This window comes from Bicyclus anynana, chromosome 23 (genome assembly GCF_947172395.1).
Source record: "Bicyclus anynana chromosome 23, ilBicAnyn1.1, whole genome shotgun sequence".
NCBI lineage: Eukaryota > Metazoa > Arthropoda > Insecta > Lepidoptera > Nymphalidae > Bicyclus > Bicyclus anynana.
Genome location: NC_069105.1, coordinates 10,283,783 through 10,310,872, shown reverse-complemented (window position 1 = coordinate 10,310,872; position 27,090 = coordinate 10,283,783). Strand labels below are relative to the sequence as shown.

Below are 27,090 nucleotides of genomic sequence, written 5' to 3'. Positions count from 1 at the left end.
ATAGCATTAACAACTGAGTCTTAGGGCCATAAATCATTTCTCTATATCTATCTCGCTTGCACTTATGGGTCTTATGGAGCCGTCTAGTGAAGGGTGTAACAATGAAAGACATATTATCGATAAGTAAAGTTTATTATCGTATCTTGTTCACAAAATTAAAAAAATTAACAATATTTGATTTAATATAATACATATTTCATATTATATAATTATTAACTAAATAAAATTAATCTTCATCTGAGTCTTCATCATCAGAATCTTCGTCTTCTGCCAAATTTATTATATATTAGTATCCATAGTGCGCAACGAGTAACACATGAATGTATTTATTTAATTGCAGTAAACACATTTATAGCAAAAAAAATACGCAATGCAATTACATTAGAAACCGACCAATCAGAATCGTCCAAATCATTATTGACTCATCATTAGCACGTGCGCAGGTAGCCGTTTATCGATAATTAGGGTGCGCAGGTAGGCGCGCTGCACATTCCTATCTTTTTTGACTTTTATGACCGGACGACTCAGATGATAATGCGCATACTATAAGTCCTTAGGTTCTATTTTCAGCTCGATTCAATTAACATTTTTTTAATTTAGATCAGGGTTGATGGAAGGAGGTATTTGACCATTGCTTCTGACTCTACCGGCAAAAATGTCCTATCTAACATGATTTAACCTTTTAAATCTGACTGATTACAGTATATTCTTTTAAGTTGGCAAATACCTATTCAATGTCTAGCTTTATACCATCTTAAAGTCCATCGTCACTCAACAACGGGATTACAATAAAAAGCCCAAATTACTTATATTATAGACTAATATTATAAAGAAATAAAGTTTGTGGTATTATAGAGCGTAATCTCTGGATCTACAAAACCGATTTTGAAAATTCTTTCACCGCTAGAAAGACACGTTAACTATGAGTGTTATAGGCTATATTTTATCTCCGTATTATCACGGGAACCGGAACTACGGGGGTGAAACGGACCGTCGGTCAGTCGATAAACAAATATGCGTTGTTGAATAGTACGATGTCAATAAATGCATAATATTAAGCAAAGCCCCGATAAAAATAATACACAGACAGTCAGATATTCTATTTATATTTCAATCATTATAACACAAGTGTGTTTTATCGTCAGCTCTCTCAAGTCTCAACAGAATCCGATATTCGCTACCCCAATCCCTTATACTTTCAATACCTCTCTTACAAAACACAAAGGCTCTAGCAAACCTACCTAGTGCTTAATCATTAAAATTCCCCCGGCGGCGTAACAAAGCAACGTCTGTTTATCTCCCTCTTACCGTCGATTTTACGCTCTATTTGTCTCTATCTGGCGCCTAATGTGACAAGATTGTCGCATGCTCCGTTTAGCCTGGGATAATTATATTTTGTTGGCAAGCTGCTAGAACGCGAGAATCCGTATTCGAAGATAAATGCCTTGTGTGTTCTGAGAGTATCTACTTGTATGAGGGTAGACTGACATTTTATAATAATTTGTTCTACTAGCGGACGCCCGCGACTTCGTCCGCCCTTTAGACCTCTTTAATCCAGCCCTTACAGCTGTAATAACTTCTCCCATTTTCATTAAAATCTGTCAAGTACCTACTCTTTGTTTCTATAACGAACATACAGACAGACAGACAAAAATTTTACCGATTGGATTTTTGCCATTACTATCGATCACTAATCACCCCCTGATAGTTATTTTGGAAATATAATTATATCATGTACAGAATTGAGTTCTCTACAGATTTATTATAAGTATAGATATAGAAGATTAAAGTTTAGCCCAGTGGATATGAATGACCTCTGCCTCCGATTCCGGAGGGAGTAGGTTCGAATCCTTTCCGAGGCCAACCACCAACTTTTCAGTTGTTTGCATTTTTAAGAAATTAAATAGCACGAGTCTCAAACGGTGAAGGAAAACATCGTGAAGAAACCTGCATACCTGAGAATTTTCCCCCTAAAACATTTTTCAACGAACTATCTCATCGAATCTAAGAATCTACAATAAAAAAAAATCTATACACACTAAAAAGTCTTTGTAACTTACACACTCTATATTATTAATTACATTTATTCTAACAGATGGACAGAAAAACCGTCAAAATTAAAACACTCTTCTAACATCGAATAGAAACATATTTAAATAATCCCACACAATGCGGAGTGAAATTTTAAAAATAACTCGCAACTTTTTATAATCTTGTTAAAAAAACGATTTTGATTTGAATTAATTAGTAAAGTGATTTTGAAATATGTTCACCAGTGGTAATTAGCTATGCCAACGTCGTTCTTTATTTAAACACAAAGTAAAATACCGAAAAATGTGTAATATCTATACGGCTTTAACACCTGCACCCGAATGTTACACGAAATTACCTAAGGCAATTAGACGTTAGCAGTAGGGTGTCCATGGGTTTAGATGTTTTTGAATTTGTCCTTAAAAAAAATAACTTGCACAGATAGCCTGCGTGATACAAAGTTGGTCTATTGTCGTACCCACTCTCAATACAATCTTTCACTTTAAAAAAAAATTTATTAAAAAGAAACTGAATGAGTTTCCTATCTCCGTTTATAATTTAACAATAAGGGTATGAGGTGGATAGTCTTTTTATGTCTCAGACTAAATACATAAGGACTAGTATCGCACCCAAATTCACGAACAAATTTTTCTGCCATTTGCTAAGGAAAACGAGCTTAGATTTCATACATATCTTATACTAAACTAGCAATTTTTGTTCGTTTTTTACACCATTTAACTACAGAAAAAGTATTTTTACGGAGGTTTTAACCGACGGACACGATTGTAAACTATGAAACATCGACTCTATAGAGACAGTGTTTATAATCGCATAAGATCGTTGATCATATACTTTGACAGAAAAATAATGTCTTGTGAGGCAGGTCTATATCTAATTAGTCTGTGTTTTGTGTAGCAAGTATTTCTGTGACAATAACTGTGTGCAGGTTTCCTCACGATGTTTTTCCTTCACCGTTTAAGACACGTGATATTTAATTTTTTAAAATGCACACAACTGAAAAGTTGGAAGTGCATGCCCCGGACCGAATTCAAACTTACGTCCTCCGAATCCGTCCGAGGTAATATCCACTGGGGCTATCACGGCTCTCGGTTCATTGTGAATATCAATAGGTAGGTATATGACGAGTTTTTTGTTATCCTGTTTTCTATTTAATATCAGAGGTACCCCCTACTCAAGACTGAATTTAACCTACTAGTTCGCACACACACAGCTTAAGCCTATTAAGCATAATTATGATTTTTCAAACATAGCAGATTGAATTAGATAAACCGAATTTGATTTGCACACAACCGAATTTTTTAATTCAACTTTAACTTTTTATTAAAAAATTCAGACTACTACTATTTTACAAAATTATAATATTGCATACAAATTTCTCTGAGATTTCTAAATAATTTTATTACTAAATTTACTTTTTAATTATTAAAAAGTAGGTAGGTAGGTACATATAAATAAGACAGTATATATGTCCTTACAACTGTACATACAATACTAACGGTAGGCCGCAGTTTTTTTTATTCTTTAGGTACAAGTTAGTCCTTGACCACAATCTCACCTGATGGTAAGTGATGATGCAATCTAAGATGAAAACGGGCTGACTTGATAACAGTAGGATGAAAATACACACCCCTTTCGGTTTCTACACGACATCGTACTGGAATGACAAATCACTTGGCGGTACGTCTTTGTTGGTAGGGAACTTGCCACGACCGAAGCCTCCCACCAGCCCGACATGAACCAAATAAGACTTCAAAACGTCAAAAACTACGTCCGCCTTAAAGTATTTTCATATAGGTACATTTTCTTCCCCTTCAGTAGTTACATTTATAAATAAGTACATATTCAACGTCTAAGCAAACGATCCAAGTTGGTAAAGGCTGTTCACGTTGCTGGAAACGCAAATTTAACTTTGATCAAGTTTATTTAGACTATTGTGGCATCTTGAATAACTTCATCAATTTGCTTCCTAAGGGAGACGTGGAAAAGGCGAGTTGATCTTCCAGGAATCTTGTGTTCAATTGTTTAAATAACTGTAAAACAATATTAAGTCATACAATCAAGTATAGCCGCGATAGCTTAATATGACCTAAGCCTCGAATTCCGGAGGGTGTAGGTTCAATCCGTAGCTTAAGCCTAAGCCTCCGATTCCGGAGGGTGTAGGTTCGAATCAGGGGCATGCACCTCCAACTTTTAAGAAATTACATATCACGTGTCTCAAACGGTGAAGGAAAAACATCTTGCAGAAACCTGCATACTAGTGAATTTTGTTAATTCTCTGCGTGTGTGATGTCTGCCAATCCGCATTGGGCCAGCGTGGTGGACTATTGGCCTAATCCCCCTCATTCTGAGAGGAGACGAGCTCAGCAGTGAGCCGAATATGGGTCGATAATGGTGATGACAGTACAGGATGGAGCCATGGAGTCGCAGTGCGAATTTCTTCGAACTATCTGACAACTCAACTGGTGTCAGAAGGGCTGGCTTATTTTCGCGCAAATTATCAGCCTGGCTGTCCAGCGCGGAAATGCAGCCAGTATTCTTACCACCATTCCACGTGATGGGCATGATTTATATAGTTTTTAGGATAAGTTAGCATAAGTTTTTGACGGCGTCTGTGGCGTAGTGGTATGCGCGGTGGATTTACAAGGAGGACCTGGGTTCGATCCCCGGCTGGGTCGTTTGAGGTTTTCTTAATTGGTCCAGGTCTGGATAGTGGGAAGCTTTGGCCGTGGCTAGTTACCACCCTACCGACGAAGACGTACCGCCAAGCGATTTAGCGTTCCAATACGATGTCGGGTAGTAACCGAAAGGGGTGTGGATTTTTCATCCTCTTCCTAAAAAGTTAGTCCGCTTCTTAGATTGCATAATCACTTACAGGTGAGATAGTAATCAAGGGCTATCTTGTAGATAATAAAAAAAAGGTCCATTATTTCACTATTATAAAAAAAATTATCATGATACTATTTTGGAGTACCTAAACAAGTAAAACTTAGACGACAGTTACGCAATTTACAAGTTACCACAATAGGCAGAGAGACGGTGGGAACAAGTGTCCCGAAGTTTGAAACTCTCAACAGGCAAACTTGCAGGCTTGTTACGAGGAGGTTTCTCTTATTTAGCAAAAAATACCTTCTAACAACCCTTACTTACAGTCTGAGGGTACTTTAATAAACCTCTAAATGTGAATTAAATCTTTATCATTATATTAAATACTAATGAATGCCCGTGACTTCGTTCACATTTCAAGTATCAGAGGGCCTAGTGGCAGTTTGATTGTGTTACTATCACGTTAACGTAAACGCGAATTTCTAAGGAATTGAAACAGCGCCATCTAGTGCACTACTGCACAAATGTTTCAATTACATATAAATTCTTGTTTACGTTAACGCGATAGTAACATTATGAAAACATTGAAAAATCCCACTAGGCATGTTGAAATTCAAGATCAAGTAGGTATATCATCCTATACCTATGTGTCCTGCAAGGTTTAGATTACTTATAGGTCAAGTCTATACTAATATTATAAAGCTGACGAGTTTGTTTGATTGAACGCGGTAATCTCAGGTACTACTAGTCCGATTTGAAAAATTATTTCAGTGTTAGATAGCCCATTTATTGGGGAAGGCTATAGGCTATATATTATCCCCGTATTCCTACGGGAACGGGAACCACGCGAGTGAAACCGCGCGGCGTCAGCTAGTATTACCTAAAATACGCCATCCACTGAGCAAGTAAAGGGTTTTTCTTTGTTAGTTATTTTAATAATTTCAAACTCGGAAAAAACAAATTTTATGTCTAAGTAAATAATAAAAATTGTACTAACAATATTGGACTTCTGTGTCTGAAAACAAAATAAATTATTAAATTAGATACTATTGCGTGAGACATGGGTACAATTATTAAGTCTAATATTTTAATTTTTATAGTTTATTTATTTTAAAATATATAAACGATTATGAACGTATATCTATGTAGGTATACCGGGAAAGAAAGAGTACCCTTCGGCAGTGTTACGAACGAATTTGCCATGCCATGCTATAGCCACGGTTGATGATTACTACCAGATCAGCCTTAAGCCAATGTAGAAAATTAAAATCCTAAACCATCCAGAGTTGGGAATCGAAGCCAGTACCTATTTGAGAATCACAGCACTACAAACTGCGCCAGAGAGATCGTCAACAATAAAAAGAGAGAAGAAAGAAAAAATCGTTTATTCTAAAATTGTGCCGCGCACCACAATCATCATCATCATTATCAACCCATATTCGGCTCACTGCTGAGCTCCAGTCTCCTCTCATAATGGGAGGGGTTAGGCCAATAGTCCACCACGCTGACCCAATGCGGAGGACCCCCTCGTTCTGAGAGGAGACTCGAGCTCAGCAGTGAGCCGAATATGGGTTGATAACGACGATGGCATATGAAAGTAAAAGTGAGGGTAGAGAGACATTTACCTTTGTGCGGCATCTTCCAGAAGGCTTCTGCCGCCGTGGTGGGTTCCCGCGGCGGCGCCACCAGCCCCCCCACCAGCGTGGTGGCGGCGTGCGCGGGCGCCGGGGCCCGCCCCCACCCGCCGTGCAGCGCCACCCCGCTGCCTTCACACCCGCCGCCTAACCCCCTATAGCTGACAATCTTTACGGCCTAACTGCACCCCTTATAGCTGACAATCTCCACGACCTCAGTTCACCCCCCTTAGCTGATATTTACGGTCTAATTTCACTCCTAGTCTAACTGCACCCTGACAATATTTACGGCCTAACTACACCCTCTTACCCTGACAATTTTGACGGTTGATTTTACCCCCCTTTAGCTGATCTTTACGGTCTTTTACTCCTATGTTTGACTAATATAAGCTGGTAACTTTTAGACCCTGTGAATAAATAACCTAAAAGCTAATTTTCTCCGAATATTTTTTGCTCTATCTATAACAATCCCAAATATTGTCAGAAATATTTTTGATATAACCAGAAATGTTTAGAGTCTGGTACATTCCATGGTTTTTAAAAATATCTTTGGTTTAAAGCCCAAATTATGCGCGTCAGTGTTTGTCCCAACTTGCAGCTTCGCACATCTGAACCGGCGACCTGCAAAAGAAAGATTCACGATCAAGAAATTTGTTGACCTCAAACTTCAAAGCGGCATTAGACAATCGCATCATCAATTACAATCAAGCCTCTCTTGCGTTCCTTTCATACCGCCCCACCCTGTCGCACAGCCGACTTTCTCGTACGAGTGAAAGAGTTAGACGCTAATTGGTAGATGATTTTGCTGAATTGTGTTAGGAGATCGAGAGAACGCCATCTATTGTTGCATAGTACAAATAGTTGCGTTGCGCTCGTGAGGCGATAATGATCAATGGGCTGGAGTAATGAAGTAAGATGGGAGCCGATATACTCGGTTGCCTGTGCCACCCATCATGTTAGCAGCCGAACGGTAGTCGGGCCCGTGTGTCGGCCTGTCGGGAGGTTTTTATTTTGATATTTGACAGAGATGTTGCGTGGCGGGTCATGGGAGCACGAGAAACACTTATTAGGGTTCCGTATCCATAAACTTGAAGAAATTATCGACTGTACAAAAATATCTAACTTGGTTAATTATGTTTCTTGCATTGTTAGTTGACAATGAGCAGTTATAAAATTTTAATCAGAAAATGGAATTAGAACAGAAGAAGTTTATTTTTGGTATTCCATGTAACAGTGTTCAAGAATAACAATAATATAGAAAGATAAAAAAAAATATTAGAAAGATGGGAAAGTTAAAGCACCATATTACTATTTTAAGTAAATACTGCAACATAAAATACAAAAACAAATGAGGAAAACTAGAAATTGCTTAATTTTAGAAGCCCTTAAAAAGTTTCTGGCGTTTTTCTTTTTTTTTTGTATGAAAAAGTAACTACACAAATGAATGAGTGTAATAATAAACCAATAAATTATATTTAAACGTCTTTCATAGATCTATCCTTTTATTATGTACTAATGCCGACTAACTAGCTAAATCAATTTGCATAAAAGTTTCCCTACGTTATTGAACACCAGCTCTAACTCTAACTAAACTATTAATTCAACCAGTTGATAGTGATTTTCAAAGATTAAGGATACCTTTTTTTTATATTGACGTAATTGGAATTTAATCAACTCGGTAATTTAAGATTATCGAAATTTTAAAATTTAAAATCGGAGATTATTTTAAAAGTGATATAAAAAATAAAGTATGCAGAACTCTCAGACGATAAATCATTTCGCACTTGGCCAGGCTTTTTATATGGTTGTACCGCTATTTGTTGTAACAACTCATACACTTATAAAAGTTGGTATCACCAAGTATCTCAAAGATCGTTATCAACTGACAGACGTTTTTTAGCATCAGGATCGAAATTTGATTTTAGTTTGTGCGACTGTATATCTGATGTACAAAATATGGAAGCATTTAAGAAATATGGTTAATTAAGGTATCAGAATAATTAAATACTATTTAAAAATATCAGCGACAATTTAAAAGTCATCGATCAAATTATAAAACCGGAGTATTTAATGTTTATCTTTATAATATGACTTGTTCATTGAATCTCCATAAAAACATGTCCATCTTTAAAAGACATTTTAAACTGCTTTTATCGGGATATATGTACTACGATTACACACCAAAATATAATCAGATAGGTTTTAAAGGACACACTTAAATAATTAAAAAGAAATAATAATCTTTAATTAATAAAAATCTTTTCAATGACGAATAAGTTTTTCTAACCCATCACCAACTGGTGGTATACTTCAAACAAACAGTACGCGACGGAGTACCCCAGGGAGGTTTCATAGCGCCATTATAACTAAATAAATCCAATATCAATCGCATTATAAAAGTCACAGGTACGCCCAATATAGGGACACGTATTTGATCTTTTCAAGTTCCAATCGACTTCCACTTTGATATTTCCCCTCTGGATGTGGTACAATGGGCCAAGTCTAAGGGTCGCCAAATTGAAGACTCACTTTGAGTCTAGTCAAAGCGAATGCGTAAAGTGGATGCCGACTGCCGTCTAACATGAAAAGTCGGTAAGTATCCGCGGACAGTTCGGCCGCCTTCCACTGTGTAACGAAGCGAAAGAGATAAACTGTACTACATGATGCACAGTTCTGTGACAGTTGAACAGAAACGGTAAAAATAGAGTTGTCTTTACATAGTGTATTATAACTTTGTATAAAGTTTTCTATATTTTGTGTTTGTGTTAGTGTGTAATGGTGTACGTTTGTTATTCTATTACGCAAAAACTACTATATGGAATTTTGGATACATATACTGTATTGATAAATAGGATGCTTTTATGGCCTACCTGTCTTTAACTGTTCACTCTTATTTCCGCAAAAAACTAAATTGAAATTTTTCATATTATGCATATTGTTATGATTTGATCTTTATTATTTATGATAAATAGATTTCTGCTTGACTAAATCCAAAATGACTCTAAATTCCTGCTTTAAAATGTACATATTTAAATATTAGAAGTCAGAAAACAGATTCATAATACATAATAATTTATACTTTCTTGTACGAATATAACGAATGTAAAATATAGCAATGGTTCCGAGTATAATCGTTAAATAGCGGTGGAACAACGACCTAACAATAGTGAACCTTCTGTGGCGATTTTAATAACTTTGTAGCACAAGCGACATTGATATTTAATTCACTTGTGTTTAAAGCCCATTTTGCTGTGTACACGGCCAATTGATTTCGTATTGAAGATTTGAATAATTGAGACCGGGTAGTTGGGAACTGTATAAACTATTCGACGCCTGCGCTATAAGTGATATTCTGTCTGTAAACATTTGTTTTCTATGTAGAGAGTGTTCGGTGAATTACTTTTATAACGAAGCTCGAGGTTCTATCGGTTTTGTCTTCTTATAAATCGACTTGATTACTGCCGTGACTTTGTCCGCGTGGTGCTGTGGGTTGTGATTTAGGAATTCTGCTTTCTGAATCTATGGCCGTGGGTTTGATAGCAACAACTGGAAAATATTTTGTGGGATGAGCATGGATATTTTACAGTGTCTGGATGTGTTTATACATTAATCATTATATGATGTATGTTTGTTGAATAGGCTCTGAAACTACTGAACCGATTTGAAGAATACTTTCACTGTTGGAAAGCTACATTGTCCCCGAGCGCTATCTCATAGCTATCTATAGTCATTTCATTATCTACTCGTCCGTCTTTTACTTTGATATCTTCTTCCACTGTGTCTTAACATCTCTGGCCTGGCCTGGCCCGGTCCTCTCGTCCGTGGCCATTGGCCAGGTTTTATTTGATATTGGTCAGACCAAGGCGCGTTTATGTTGCGTTTAAACCTTGGTTTTAAGTTTTCGACTTCAATTATTACCATATCTAATAACATAACATGACGTTTCAAAAATGCTTGTAAATTAAGCCTAATTAAAGTTGACTTTGACTGGTTTTTTTACGTGGAAAAGATATCTGATTAAAGAGATTTCTCTTCGTTCACCAAAAACATTATCATACCCAAACCTAGTCTACTACGTAGAACCCAGGACTTCAGAAACCCTGGTACTCAACCATAAGCTCTCGTGTCATCTCGCTCGGCCCACCGTACCCGTAATGGATCAGGGCCAATCAAACGTCGCGTTATCTCTCAGATCGTCGGCCCCCTTTGTGCTTATCGGCCGCATCGGGTTACGGAATGTACAAAAACTTGTTTCTAATTATATTAATTAGATGTGTAGACCACTTTGGGATCAGAGAGTGCATGCGGTTTTTCACAACATCTAATGCAGATTACGAATAAGTTTCATCATCATCATCATCATCATCATTATCATCATCATCATCATCATCATCATCATCATCATCATCATCATCATTATCATCACTTTACCTCTTTGTAATAAATTTAGATGAAATCCTAAATTGACAAGTGCTAAGAATCAAATGACGATCTCCAGTGATATGACTAATAAATCTTTTTCTGATTATGAGTGAGTGAGTGAATCATGAGTTAAAGCTTACCGGTGCGGGGTCACTATTCCAATAACTACCGGTAAACGTACCGCCAAGCGATTTAGCGTTCAGGTACGATGTTGTGTAGAAACCGGAAGGGGTGTGGATTTTCATCCTCCTCCTAAAAGATCATCTTAGATACGAGTAGCATCATCATTTACCATCAGGTGAGTTAAGGACAAACTTGTACAGAATAAAAAAATAGTATAAACGAGTTGACTTGCCAAGCACAAATTATTTAGGTTCATAGGTATAATATAATATACCGAGTTTTTTTTTCAAAGTACCCCCGTGTAAAGAGTGAAAATATATCAACACAAGTGAAAAGTGAAAGTGCAGTGCGCGCGTTACTCTGTGCACAGAAAATGACGTTTTGAACACTGTAGATAATGTTAATTTTTCGTAATTAGCTCTGTAATTAGAATGTCGCACTTCGAAATGTGACGAATCACCTGCGAGTGAACTGATGGTGTTTTATATCAATCTTGCTCTTAATATAAATCTGTACCTATCTAAGTATTTCAAGGGTATATTATTAAACTTAGGTCCAGTGGTTAACCTACAGGTTCTGGGTTCGAATCCTGGGTCAGGCTATGAGTCACTGAGTTTTCTTACTTCCAAGAAATTTTCGGTTAAAAAAAGTTGGTGGTATTACACCCCTGTGCTTTGGAGAGCACGTTAAGCCGTCGCTTCCGGTCATTTTCATTACCACCTGACAGTGGCTGTTAATGAATTAAGCCCGCCAACCCGCACTGAATAAGCGTGGTGGGACTAAGCGACAAAATCTATCCCCTTTCCTATAATGAATGTGACCTGCAGTGGGTCATTAATGTGATATTTATAATAAATCAAAATATACTAATTATGTACCTAATTTCGATATAAAAGACTTTTTAAGAAATTGAATTTCTGACTTTATGAAAAATATAAATATTGTTGCGAAATTCGACTATTTAGCTTAAATTCAGCGGGAATTTGGCATATATAATATTGGTACGAAAGTATTCATTAATTTGTATTTAACAACTTTAGAAGAACCAAAATCACCAACATAGCTCAACGTGTCGCGAAGCTCAATAGACAATGGGCGGAGCAGTTAATTCGAAGAGCCGATGGACGTTGGAGTCCCAAGATGCTGAAAAGGCGACCCCGCACTAGAAAGCGCAGTGTTGGTCGATCCCCCCACCAGGTGGACTGACGACATTAAGCGAGTCGCAGGGACTCGCTGGATGCAGGTGGCTCAGTATCGTGATGTTTGGAAGTCCCTAAAAAAGGCCTATGTCCTGCAGTGGACGTCCATCGGCTGATATGACGAAAGAACTTTAAATAGGTACTATGTCAAAATTCTACGTCGAAATTGTATTTCCCTTCGATTGCGTCACTTACCAGTTGGATACCGTCATAATACGGTCATTGATAAAAAGCTATTACGAGCAAAAAATAATGTTCTAAGCCCTTATTACTCGTATGTCCATCTCAGGTTGTCGTTGAGGTAAAGTGCTAAACCAGTTATGTGAACAAAAAACCGGTTAAGTGAGATTCCGACTAACATAAAGAGGTTCCGTATATTTTTCATAAAATTCAAATTCAAAACTCGTTTATTTCATTATATTAGGCTTAGTTTACAAGCACTTTGGAAACGTCAAGTTCTGTTATTATTTACCTAATGGTGGTGATTAAAGTCAAAAATTTTAAATTAAAGTTACAAGGGCTTTATTAAATACCCAGGGTTTTATCATCATCATCATCATCATCATCAGTAGAGTATTTACTATTGTTTTGTTTTGCCTTTGCTTCGGACCATGAGGACTAAGTTTCATTCATTATCATTAGCAACCCATTTTCGGCTCACTGTTGAGCACGAGTCTCCTCTCAGAATGAGAGGGATTAGGCCAATAGTCCACCATGCTGGCCCAATGCAGTTTGCAGACTTCCCATACGTAGAGAATTAAGATAATTGTCAGGTATATAGGTTTCCTCATGATGTTTATCCTTCACCGTTTGAGATATTTAATTTCTTAAAATGCACATAACTAAAAAGTTGTAGGTGTATGCCCCGGACCGAATTCGAACCTACGCCCTCCAAATCGAAAGCAGAGGTCATATCCACTGGGCTATCACGACTCTAAGTTTATTCTAGGTCTATGTTTAACAGCAGTATATCCATGCGGAACCCTAAAAAGTGACACAAAATAGGGCTGTGCTTTCACTGGCAGGTGAGATGTCACGTTATGAAGCAAACCGCGATACACTAATTAATAAGCGCATTAATGTTATTAACATTATCTACGCAGTTAAAGCTGACTTCCCACCGTGCTAAGCCAAGCTCCGAGTAGCTAAGCTTTATTTAGTTATAGTTGATTTTCCACCGTGCTCCTAAGCTATGAATAGCTAAGCTAAACTTATAATAACTGAATTTATCGCTTATATCGATGTATTTTTTTTTCTAAAACTACTCGGTTTATATTTATATGTGTACCTATACTTTGTGTACCTTCTTGTGGTATTGTAGGGGGTAATGTCTGGATCTACTGCAACGATTTTGAAAATTGTTTTATCAATAGAAAGCCACGTTATTTGTGAGTGTCATAGGCTATATTATTCTATCCCCGTATTCTTACGGGAACAGAAAATACGCGGGTGTAACCGCGGGCTAGTGTTATTGTGTACCAAAAGTCACCTCGGTTTCACTTGCTTAGTTTATATTCATTATATGGCATTAATGGAATTAAATATAGCTTATGCTACTCGCTGATAATGCAACTTTTCATTGGTGAAATATTTTTTAAAATCGGTTGAATAGTTTTGAGTTAAATCGTAACAAACAAACAACCACAAAATCGTACCTCTATATAATATTATTTTTAATGAATTTAAGCAATTTTATTGCTCGTCTCGCAATGTGACACAGGCTTAAACTGAAGTTACGGCTCAAAACGCGGCTAATAACCCAAGAAAGTAGTAAAAAAACTACTTCACCGCAGTTTTACCATTTTACAAATGTTGTAAAAAAAGCAGTTTACCCCCAAGAGGCGCGCGGCCCGTCAAAGGGAAAACTTCGAGCGGCCGGAGTTTAGAATTTTAAATTCCTCTTCCACCAAGATAATGTTGGCTTTTCGATAACTTAAGGCCTACCTTTGTGGTTTAATATTGGTTTTATAAAACGTACTTTTCGTAGGACACATAAAAAAAAGTGGTTAATTATTTTATTTACTCGTACTTTTGATGGTGGTATGCAGTGGTATGCGGAGGTCCTGGGCTCGAATCCCGGCTGGACCGATTGAGGTCTGGCTGGTGGGAGACTTCGACCGCTAGTTACCACCCTACCGACAAAGACGTATCGCCAAGCGATTTAGCGCTTTGGTACGATGTCGTGTAGAAACCGAAAGGGGTGTGGATTTTCATCTTCCTCCTAACAAGTTAGCCCGCTTCCATCTTAGATTGCATCATTACACCATCAGGTAGAATTGTAGTCATGGGCTAACTTGTAAAGAATAAAAAAAACTTACTAACTATATTATGTTGAACGATTTATATACATAAAAAATACTAAAACTTGACTATTAATAATAATAATCATTATCATCGTCATGACTAATCGTTAAAAAATAATAATGATAAACTGACAAACTTACAGCTTTTATAAAATGTCGAAGGTCTGGCCATCGCAAGCTAGGCCATCTTAAGATAGCCTTCCGTTCTTGGCGACCGCGACGCGCGTCCGCGATTTGCGTCGCGCGACCGTCTTTGTTTAGTGCTAAATATAAATAAATTCATACTAAGCAGTGGGTCGTACGACGTGGTCGCGGTCGCAGGTCGCGACTTCGTCATACTCTACCTTTAGTTACTGTTTTCTCTGTTCACATAGGTATAACACCGCATAGTGATTTTTTTAAGAATATTTGCCATATCTTTTAAATATGAATAGTCTAATTCCCCTCCAACTAGTCGGTAAGACTGTGTTAGGAGTGAGTACGACAATAGTCCAACGAACCACGATCCCTCGGTATTTAGTCCGGCCCTTTTATCGTTGAACTATCGAGGTTTACAGTTGAATCTATAGCAAATAATCTTCAAACCTAAACCGATCCAGATAGAGTCGAAATAAAACTAAAAGGCAACCGAAGCCGGTAGTAAATACTTGTGCATTATAAAAATGTAAGTAAGCGAAATGTTTAAAAAAAAATCTCGGTCTCTAAGTGGCCGTCTGAGCTAGCTAAAGGGGAAACTCTTGGAGCTTTTGAAATTTAAAATTCTAGTACACCAAGATAATGTTTGTGGATAACTTGTACGATGTATACGCTCGTTCGGTTCATTTTGTGGGGAACTCTAATATTTACCTAACTACTATAAATACCGTGGGTTCAGTGGTTAGCATATGCATCACGAGGTCCTAGGTTTGAGACTTAAGAATTTGAGAAGTAACTCTTAACTCATGTCTTTAGAGGATGAAATACTATAAAGACATGGTTGTACTATTATTTTGTGGTAGAGGAAACATTTCGAGCAGGTCCCAGGACTTGTGACATTGAGGTTTAAGGGGGAAGTCAACACTCACCTTCCCTGTCCGACATCTTCTCAAAACATAATTGCACAAAATCACTAACGCGACTGGCAGCGTGACGGCATCTACGCTGCCTAACAAACAACTGATCTCAAGTCATCAAATACCCTCTTATTGATACCAACACTGATACCTCCCCTATACAATAACCTAAATAATGAATGTTAATACCATGAATGTAATCGAGGATCTTGTAACATCTAGGTATCAAGACGATCTATGTGTGATATGTTGCGTCTAGTCGGACGCAAAAGATAGCTACTGTGGACGCAGACTAGCCGCCATTTTAGACGCACCTGCTATTCCTAGTTGAATGCAGGCGAGCTAATGAAGTGTATCGGTTCCAGACATTCGATCTTTATGGAGCTCTCAAGACGGTCCGTGAATCTTACACCGACTATCTTGTTTAAATATCGAATCGAGCTTTCCTTATTTATTTAGGTGAATAAAGCATTAATACCATTGAGTTAAGGGAAGGAAATACAATATAACTCGTACACCAATCTAGTATAAACTAACAGTAAACTATATTTACTCTAGGTATCACAGTTTTAATCTAATGTAAAAAAAAAACAATTAGGATCTTTATATGTTCCTATTAATATTGGGAAATTTAAAGACAGTTTATTATTATTTTAGCCTATCTCTTTAGTAAATGGTTTTCTCTCCCCTTAAACCTTTTGTGACGTCGTTAAATACTCTGTACGTAACTGTAATATGCCCTGTCTATTGATTGGTTTAAAGACGGACTTTAACCTATTTGGCTTTTCGCCTTTAGCTGATCATCATCATCATTATCAACCCATATTCGGCTCATTGCTGAGCTTGAGTCTCCTCTCAGAGTGAGAAGGGTTATGACAAATAGTCTACCACGCTGGCCCAATGCTAATTGGCACTTTACACACGCAGAGAATTAAGAAAAGTTTCCTCACAATGCTTTTCCTTCACCGTTTGTGGACATAGGAAACATAGGACATAGTTGTAATGTACCTTTCACTCTATAATGTAGATAGATAAGTAGATACTTATCTATCTACATTGTATTATTTAGGAAGTCGTTGGAATTCTATTAAAATGTGGATACGGTTAATATTAAAAACACTACTAAACCTAAATATAGATAGGTATAGGTATTCAAAGCCAGTGAAAAAAACGTACGTATTCCTCTGCTACATAAGTAAGTATTAATTTATGTCTTTGTATTACTTTGTTTATGACGCCCTTGATTATCAAGACGTCAAAAACAACATAAAAACCTAAGTGTCTTTGCCTATTATGAAGGCTTTGGAATTATATTAAAATGTGGATACGGCTAATGTTAAAAAATTTAAAGTAACATCTACACTAATACCTAAATACGTAGGTATTCAAAGCAAGTGTAAAAACCGTACGTTTTCCTCTACTAAGTACGGAACCGCTCGTCGCCACACCTCATTAGACGCCTTTGATTCAACTCGTTACTCGCAGGTGCCGCTAATGTCTCTAAGTGGAATCGATTCTGCCTCGCGTCTTGCTCTTGATACATCGTTTTAAAAAGAAAATACACGTTGCATTCTATTTTGTCTGTGGTAATGCTAGTTTTACATACGTTATCAACCCATATTCGGCTCACTGCTGAGCTCGAGTCTCCTCTCAGAATGAGAGGGGTTGGGCCAATAGTCCACCAATGCGGATTGGCAGACTTCACACACGCAAAGAATTGAGAAAATTTTCTGGTATGCAGGTTTCCTCACGATGTTTTCCTTCACCGTTTGAGACACGTGATATTTAATTTCTTAAAATGCATACAACTGAAAAGTTGGAGGTGCATGCCCCGGACCGGATTCAAACCCATACCCTCCGGAATTGGAGGCAGAGGTCATATCCACTGGGCTATCAAGTCTCTAACATAAACATAAATACATCCTACGTTTTAAAAATTGTTCATTTCGAATAGGCGATATTGAATGGCAAATTTAGAAAGGGGAAGAAGGCGAAAGCTCCTGGGTTATTTTTTTTTTATTCTACACAAGATAGCCCTTGACTACAATCTCACCTGATGGTAAGTGATGATGCAATCTAAGATGGAAGCGGGCTAACTTGTTAGGAGGAGGATGAAAATCCACACCCCTTACGGTTTCTACACGACATCGTACCGGAACGCTAAATCGCTTGGCGGTACGTCTTTGTCGGTAGCGTGGGAACTAGCCACGACCGAAGCCTCCAACCAGCCAGACCTGGACCAATTAAGAAAATCTCAATCGGTCCAGCCGGGGATCGAACCCAGGACCTCCGTCTTGTAAATCCACCGCGCATACCACTGCGCCACGGGGGCCGCCAAATTCAAGATATTTTCAATAAAAGTCCGAGCAAGAGTATCCTAAACCAAAAACGTAGAGTACCTAGTCCGTGCCCTAAGCCGATGAATCTATACTAATAATGTTTGTTTGTTTGATTGAAGGCGCTAATCTCAGGAACTACTGGTCCGATTTGAAAATTCTTTCAGTGTTAGATAGCCCATTTATCGAGGAAGGCTATAGGCTATATATTATCCCCGTATTCCTACGGGAACGAGAACCACGCGGGCCAAACCGCGCGGCGTCAGCTAGTTTAATATATAAAAGGATTGATCAAAGTATGTATGTTAAAAGGTCATGTTTATCTGTTGTTATAGTCTACTATGTACAGGTTATAGAATTCAGGTATTCTGTTTTATCATTTACATTACATTACAATTCAACAATGTTAAGAAATTCAACTAAATTTAGGTATGATATTAGTAAAAACTGTAGGCAAGATTTGCAAAGATGAATTAAACAACAACACATAAATAAATAAATCTACTTTGCTTTTCAAATCTGTATCTATTCGCATACATTACAAAAGGAAAACTGGGATTCGCCGAAAACGACATTCTGTGCCCATAGAGCTCGCCTCTACATTCGTCATCAAAGTGCAACTCGCTCTTGTCATTCAACGTTCGAAATTCGAAAAGCAGCATCAAAGTATAAAGCCCGTTACACACGTGCCTTCCAAACACAAAACATAATATAGGCACCTACGTGGAGGGCCCTCTCGCTAAGTTGCAAAAGTCAAAGCGCGTCCTTTTCACTGCGTTTAAAAAAAAAACAGAAACGTACTTTCTATATAATTAACAGTGATGTAGCTCGCTGCTTTGAATTGTCGAGTGTCATAATGCTCGTTTGATGTTTTTTCTCTATTCAACAATCTGATTATGTGAGCGAAATACGTCAGCGTCTTTTGGAGAAAGACCCGCTTTTCGCTTTTTAAACGTTCGAAGATTATAACTATGTAATTAAACACCGTCTAGATGACTTTGCTGTCTATAATATAGGTATCTTGTACGGACTACAAAAAATACTGGATTTCAGTGTTTTTTTTCGTAGCACTATTTGTATTATATCTATTAGTATTTTTATCATTTAGGTTTATTATCTAGTTTTTACTAATATCTTATAGTCATGGGTTTTTATATTTTAACTTCATAATTTGCATTTGAAAAAGAAATACAAAGTAAGTTAATAAGAATAATATAGAGCAATTTGTGTAATTCTATACTGTTACGTACAGGTTTGAATGTAAATGTTGAAAATTTATGGCGAAATAAAAAAAAACAAAGTTAAGTTAAGACGACGTAAAATAGTTTAGACAAAATAAATGAACACATTTTTTAAACTTTTTCCACGCAAATAGTTTTACAATTATTAAAAAAAAAGTTGTTTCATTTAAGAGTAAAGTGAACCCATTTGCCGATTTCTGTCAAATTTACAATAAAAAGCAAAGTTACCCAGCGTGCCTGTTTATTTAAGTGCTTTTCCTTTCACGTGATAAATTTTTCTCGATTGTTTGGTGTTGACAGTGTATCCTCGGTTTTTAAAAGTGGCTTTTCAAAATCGTAATAAAAAAAATGCATTGTTTGTTTTGTTTTTGAAGTATTTTAATTTCGAATTTGATTTTCACTTAGCTCATCACAAAATCTTGCTAACGAGTTGTTAGGAATACAAAAAGAGAAGGACGCTATTAGGTAGGTATAGGTAGGTATAGGTATTTACTTATAACAAAGTACAAAGACAAAAAGTAGTGTTTCCAAAATAACTACCTACTGACTAAGCGACAACACCGGAACGCAAAAATTCCTTGGTGGTAAGGTGGTAACTACGGTCTATGCTAGACATGTACGAATTAAGAAAATATAAAATCCTAAATTGCCCTGCTCAGAGTCACTCAGCGGGCGATGGAGCGAGTTATGCTTGGAGTATCTCTGCGTGATCGAATCAGAAATGAGGAGATCCACAGAAGAACCAAAGTCACTGACATAAGTAGCTCAGTCGCGAAGCCGAAGTGTCAGTGGGACGCTGGGATCCCGAGGTACTGGAATGGCTAAGGAATAGATTTTGATGATGATGACCACAGACAATAATATTCTATACATGCAGATGCACCACTCTATAAATTAATCCTTGCGGCGCCCATAGACAAGAAACTCAGACAAGAAAGGACAACAATATCACTTCATAACAAGTAGTTCAAATCCTAATAGAACTAAATAAAACATAATGAAACGTCACTGACCCGTGGCGGCCATAACGGAAACCGTCAGCAAAATAATTATAATGTAAATGATTTTATGCTTTTCATCAGCCCAATCGCTCGGAACGCGAAATTGATTAGATTGAGTTGTCAGAAACAATTAAAAGCACATAGATTATATTATAATTATGTATCAATATACCAATTCAATCCGCATATTTGATTATCTATGCAAAATAGGCACAAATTATCTACATTTCTATATTGGTTTAACAACTTTTTTAGTCACCAATTTGTACAAATAAAATTGAAGTTTGTAATTTTAAATTAATTGCTTTTCACTAAATGTGTCTAAATGTGTCAAATGAATGTCAAACTAAATACGGTACATTTAGCAAAAAAAACGACTCTTATTTTTTTTCTGTCTGTTTGATGGTTCTAGTTTATCTCTGAAACGGCTGTATTTATTTTGATGGAACTTCATCTAGCAGATAGATTATAGTTATAAAAGTAACTTTAATTATATTTTATTTCCAAACAATTAATTAAACAAAACAACATACTTTATTATTAGAAAACAAATTAAATTAAATGAAAACAATTATGTAATTAGGGAATGCAAGTAAAACCGCAGGGTATCCGCTACTTCATTATAAAATAAAGTCGAGTTAGTTATACCATTTATTACTCCAAAACGGCTAAGCAAATCGGGATGGATCTTGGATCTTTGGATGGAAATAACAGAGTTATTTCTATAGATTATATTCTGGAATGGCACTCATGCTACTTTTTAGCACGACATTCCCACGAAGACTTATTTAGTCTAGTCTTTTAATCGGTATCGGCTAGTTTCTACTATATCGGCACATATGGGATTCATTTGGAAGTAAAAAGTAAACACTCATACATCATCATCATCATCATCATCATCACCGTGGACTGCTTGTTCACTACATATCAGGTGAGGGCGAGGAGTCAAGTCACAACTTATTGATGAATTGTGTGATTGTGTGATTTTTAAATTTGATTTTTAAAAATGAAAGAGTACCTACTGTATATTTGTCTACTAAAGTTGTTGAATTTTTAATTTAGTAAACCTTTGATTGAAAGTATAGGTACATTATAATTTTCTGAAAGGCAAACACAAACGGGTTTTTTTTCATTTGCTCGTTCAGTACCTTTGATGGAAAGTATGAATGGATTTCAATGCAACTTGGGATAATTATAACTGATTCTATTGATCAGTCTGTCTGGCTTATAACTTTGAAAACATCTAAAAAATACTACCTACAGTGGGAATTTGTAATTTTTGTAGAAATTTTCAAGTAATGACTAATAAAACAAAATTCAAAAATTATAAATAAAATATGCGTTATAGCCTCTAGCCATGTTGCATATCAATTCTCTTTTTACAATCGCTTACGCTTCGGAAACTATTTAATTTATGTGAGTGACATTCGTTAGCGATAGGTCACGTGATCAAGCTATCATTCTGATTTATCAGTTCGATACATTTTTTAGTTTTTGATGCGTTAGCCGTTGTAGAAAGAGAATCGACATTAGTAGATGCCCTTGAAATGTTAAGCTATAGATACAGAATGAAGACACAAGACGCTATAAACGAGTCCTAGGAATATCTATTTTATTTAATGACATCTATCTATACCTACCTACTTATAATAAATTGGTAGAGAGGTCAATAATTTTGTACGTGAAATACCTATGTATATTTCCAAAATAAATATCAAGGGGTGATTAGTGATCGATACTGACGCCAAAAATGCAATCAATGAAATATAATTTTTTACTGTCTGTCTGTATGTTCGTTATAGGAACAAAAACTACTCGACGGATTTTAACGAAACTCGTTACAATTATTTTCCATACTCCAGGGCAGGTCATAGTATACTTTTAATCACGCTACGATCAATAGGAACAGAGCAGTGAAGGGAAATGTTGTTAAAACGGGAGAAGTTATTCGCTTACACATACTTTTTTTCTAAAACGAATAAAAATTAGATGTTAAAAAATACAAACGATGTTTACGAAGTGTTTACTACTAGTTTTCTCCATAATTACAGTTTCGAAAAATAAAACGAATATATTATGTAGTTTAAATTAAAAACAATTACCTACTCGTACTGCATACTAATGCAAGTAGGCAAGTACCTATGCAAATGAGATGCAATCCACATTACATGATCATTAAAGTCACTTTCACTTAAGAAGTACCTACTCTTTATAATTACATAGAGGTGTGAAAAAACAAGATAATTTAGATATTTTGCATTTAAATATTTAGATTAGAATACACCTTATCTGAAATCTCAAAATCTAATTTAAATTTGTATATATTCTGTTTAAATTTGACTGTGAATCGACCATACATACTTAATATTTTTACATCTTATTAAGAAGCAGAGCACTGAAAATATTACTAAAAGGAGTTTTATTTATTTTGTTTTATGAATATTACACGGAACTGATAATATTTTAATTTATGTCACAAGAGACTAACAAAAATCAATAGCTTTTACATTATTAGATTTAGCTTTAGATGTAGAAACCACCTAATTACTAAAAGAGTAGCTACTTAAAAAAATCTATTACTTGATTCATATTTATAACTACTCGTATTGATGAATGTCCTATGGTGGGTATACCACTGCAAAAATATTTTATTAAAGATCTAAATGACTTAGTAAAATAAAAATATGTACCTAGATAATAAGTACCTAAGTAGCTATGAAATATAAATATATAATATTTATATTATTTTCTAAAATTAGGTGGTCATAACTTTTTTGCTATCGCTACATTTTAACACTTGTATAGCTCGGTTCATGTCGATAAATCAATCTGTTATTGTGTATTCAAACACCTCGGCTACTTCAGTCAGTTGAAAAAAATGAAAAAAAAAACAACACAGCAAAATGATGATTCGTAATGATATCATTGCTTAAGAATTAGAGGTAACAAGTAGGTATAAGTGTCTTATAAGTTTAAGTAAACTCAAAAGTATTCAAGTAAAATTTCTAGTTTAAGTTTGTTTTGTTAAGTTTGCATACAAGAGTTATTATTTTTGCCCAGTAGGTATTCTTATAATTGGTAGTTTTCACGAAATGTACGCCTCCGTACTTGTTTGACGTTTAATACCCCATGAAAATTCAATCTTAATAAAATAATTACCAACTAAAAACTAAAGGTACCTAAAATTCACACGAGACGAAAAAAGGAAAACTCAATATTATATTATTAAAAATCTGCATTTGTCATATTGTTTAACAGTTACAAACAAGTACCTAAGTGGTGCTTTTTTAAATTCCACAATCGTTAATATGGATATTTAAAAATGAAACAATGCAATATTCAAACTGGCACCGTCGACATAAAAAACAAGAAAAAAATTAAATATAATAAGCGAGATACATCGAAAGGTTTTTACTGTAAAAGGCTGTATCTTAATCCTTTTTAAGCCTGATCGTCAAGGGTGAGAGGCTATTGAGACGAAAGAGGTGTTATTTTGAGCCCATCGGGGATTATTTTAACTTTTTTCTTCTCAACAAACTTTGTGCCGTAATACAGAAGGCGGTTTGATATTAAATTTAAGAAGATTATAATCTACACAAATTTATATTATTTACCTCAAGAATATATCGAACTTTTTTCATTATTATTTTTAATACATACTTACTTTACACTTATGGTTAAAAATTATATTTTGCCTATGTCTTCATAAATGTAGAGATGTCAAATATGCTCAAAAGGGCTAGAAGTTAGAGCCTTAAAGCCATTTTAACAAAAAAAATATACGTCATAACTACAAAATTTATTCTGTCGCTTTTAAATGTGGAACACCGTTTAGGCCGATCGTAAACGCTCCCTTGACATTTGCGCCCGAATCTTTTACTACCGTGTAATGACAGCATGTGAGAACGTACCGGCTACAACTGTCAATGGTTATGTCTCTTTTGTCAAAAAATATGTCATTAATAGTAGGAAAAAATTGTCATAGGCACCCTTGTTACATAATGGTGTTGTCAGCACTTGAACAGCTTTTCAAGTGTAAATAATAGTTCAGCAACAATGGTAGCAACTTTGTCGGCGTATGAATTAACGTCGATTTATTGATTTTGCGATGACTTTTTTGTAACGTTCGTCGGGTGATATTGAACTTACAAACGAAAAAATATGTTTGACTTCTTTTGACTGTTTGTTAAGTTAAGAATTGTGTATAATTTTTAAATAAATAAAAATGTCAAATAATTAGTATAGGCATCATAAACAGTAGAAAGGGCATAATAAAAATATTTAATAGTTACAGTGAAAATCCAAAAAATTGTTTTGATTATTAATGAAATTATAAACCAAAAAACATGTAGGTACATATCAGTTATTAAGTAGGTATTAATCTGATGGTCTATCTTAAACCAACCAAGTAACTAGGCTTTTTCTTTCATATTTTTGTAATTTTGTTGGCATTTTATACAAAAAGAAAAGAAAAAAAATACCGGTATTTTCATTTACTTTACACTTCATAAAATAACAATATGTAATCATTGATTTAAAAAAAACGTAGGTAAAAGAAGGGGCCTAAGTGTAAAATAAAATATAAAATGTTCTGCTTTTTAGATTTTTTTTTAATAATTTACATGTTAGATTCCTACATACGTGTATAGATAGGACGTATATTTGTATTTTTCGGTACCATTTCAATAAAAGCAAAAAGAATTTCCAAAGTGTATACACATTTTAGCAAATTGGAACCCGCATCACTGTCAGCTATTGTACTCGAAGTATCGCTTACCGCAGAAATTATTTGAATTATTTGCCACAATACGCAGCGATCTCTATTTAACGAAATTACAAAAATTTTCGGACACAAACGTTACACAATAGGTCCTCGTTCGTTTCGGAATAGATCAAAGACGTATTGGTCCCTTTTTTCTGCCCTTATTTTGTAGACGTGTCCTATTTTATGTTTGCTATCAGTAGCAATTTGTAATGATATAAAATGAAAATACTAAATACTTTCAAAAAACAATACTTATTTGTTTTTATAAGTTGATTGCCGTTTTTTTTTTTTGTTTTTAAGAGTATTAGTGGTTTTACTATACTATGAAATGGTTAAATAAATGAAGTAACTAAGTAACATATATTCATTTATAAAAAAATAACACGGATTTTTTTACGGAACTTCTAGATATTTTTACAAAAAAACAAAGTACTAAAAATTATTTACAGATATATTTTTTATTAGGGGAAAATTAAAATAGGAACGTTATTATTTTTTGTTTTTTTTTTTTTAATTTTAATTATTTTTCATGCTGCTGATCTACCTATAGCTATTGTTAATATAATAAACAGACTCATTTTTTTATAATATCAACGCAACTACCTATCACATTACAAATTGTAAATCGCAAAAAAGTTAACAATAAGTAGGTTTAAATGTTTACTATTACAAATTATCCCCAACAAAAGCGACGAGGTCCAAGATTCGATTACTGCTCAAAAAGCCCCGCATCAGGAATTTGCTAAACAAAAATATCAAATTACACGCCGGGGTATGATAGAGACGTTTGGAACAGGTACATTTTTTTTATTTTTTTGTTTTATCATCTTTTTGAAAGACGGTGAGTTAGATCGATATAAAGTTTTATATTTTTTTTTGACGTCTCTGTTTTGTTTTTAAAGAGTTTAAAATTTTGAGAGGTTAAAATATAGCTATTACGTTGTTTCATTTTTGATTTAGTTAATTTAGAAAAAAAAGACAGTTTACTTAAGTACCAATGTACTTATATTTGTGCTAAATTTGGTAGATATTGTAGTAGATTTTTAGAAACATTAGTTATGAGAAGAGATAAAGTTTATGAGTTGTAATAGCAGGTAAACCCTACCTAGCTCGAGATCACTTTTATAAACCTATTAGGTAAGAGAAAATTCAGAGATAACTATGTAAAAATGTATGTCTTCAATTTCATTGGATTGTCAGTTTTTGATTCACTTACATTAAATATTTAGTATATTACCTATGTTTTAAAAATATGTATTTACATAGCGCACATAGAAGGATAAACTATATAATAATATATAGATAATACAGAAGTAGGTAGGTATATAAAGTTTAAATAATAACATCCTAAATAACCACTGACGTGAAGGGCTGTCATATTTGATGACAACAACCTTTATTGAGTAAAAGAGATTTTTCCATCTGCACCGAGTATAGTAGTATAAGATACGAAAAGGCATACAAGGCAGGCATGAAGTAAATCCAGAATCGACGTACCTAAATCGATGCGTCGGCAACGTTGAGCAAGAACACAAAAACAGTCGGCAACACCAAAATAACACTAAAACTAAACACAGTCCGGAAATCAATTGAACCGTTCGAGCGCGTGCCTATTCTTTAATTTGACAAGTTTCTGAATCCGGCCCAGGGCCAGCGTAGCGCGAAATCATCGAATGCCCTAAGTATTGGTAAGGCCGTTCGAAAGCTACGAACCGTTTCCGATGTCACGGCTCGCTTACGACTGGCCGAGCCATCTGATTCCAAGTCAGCCGTGTGAGCATCAGAGGGGCGGGGCCTAGAGGGGCCGAGAGCCGTGTGTAGGCACCCTAGGGTGGGTGCGCACACAGACGCAATGCACACAACCACACGAGCGTAGTGTGTAACAATTCACGCCCACATAAAAGCGGTTTGCAATGTGGCGTCCCAGTCGCGGGCACGCTGTATGATTCGATGTTCGAAATTCGAATTTGGATTTCAAGTTTTTGCGAATAGAAAAGTTCGTTTGCGTTTTAGGTCTTTTATAGAAAACTCAACGCATACGTTGACGTAGGTAGAGTTACGGAGTTACGGAAACAAGTTGCGATGTCCTTATGGCGACGTAACAAAACTTTTCCACGGTTATTAACGGAAGTTTGTCTC

General features: G+C 35.6%; 1 protein-coding gene across 5 annotated transcripts in view; it reads right to left on the bottom strand.

Annotated features, from left to right (window-relative positions):
- LOC112047137 (paired box protein Pax-6) overlaps positions 1-26,687 on the bottom strand; it is a 104,243-nt gene extending 77,556 nt beyond the window's left edge. For 4 of the 5 annotated variants that reach the window (XM_052888631.1, XM_052888633.1, XM_052888632.1 and 1 more), the window contains exons 1-3: positions 26,449-26,687; positions 6,501-7,130; positions 5,873-5,890 (exon numbers count right to left, since the gene is read on the bottom strand). In XM_052888631.1, the coding sequence (XP_052744591.1) occupies positions 5,873-5,890; positions 6,501-6,513 (31 nt within the window). In that variant the 5' untranslated portion in view covers positions 6,514-7,130; positions 26,449-26,687. The remainder of the gene's footprint in view (positions 1-5,872; positions 5,891-6,500; positions 7,131-26,448) is intronic. The other variant, XM_052888634.1, reaches the window with a different exon arrangement.
- Positions 26,688-27,090: the final 403 nt, after the last annotated feature.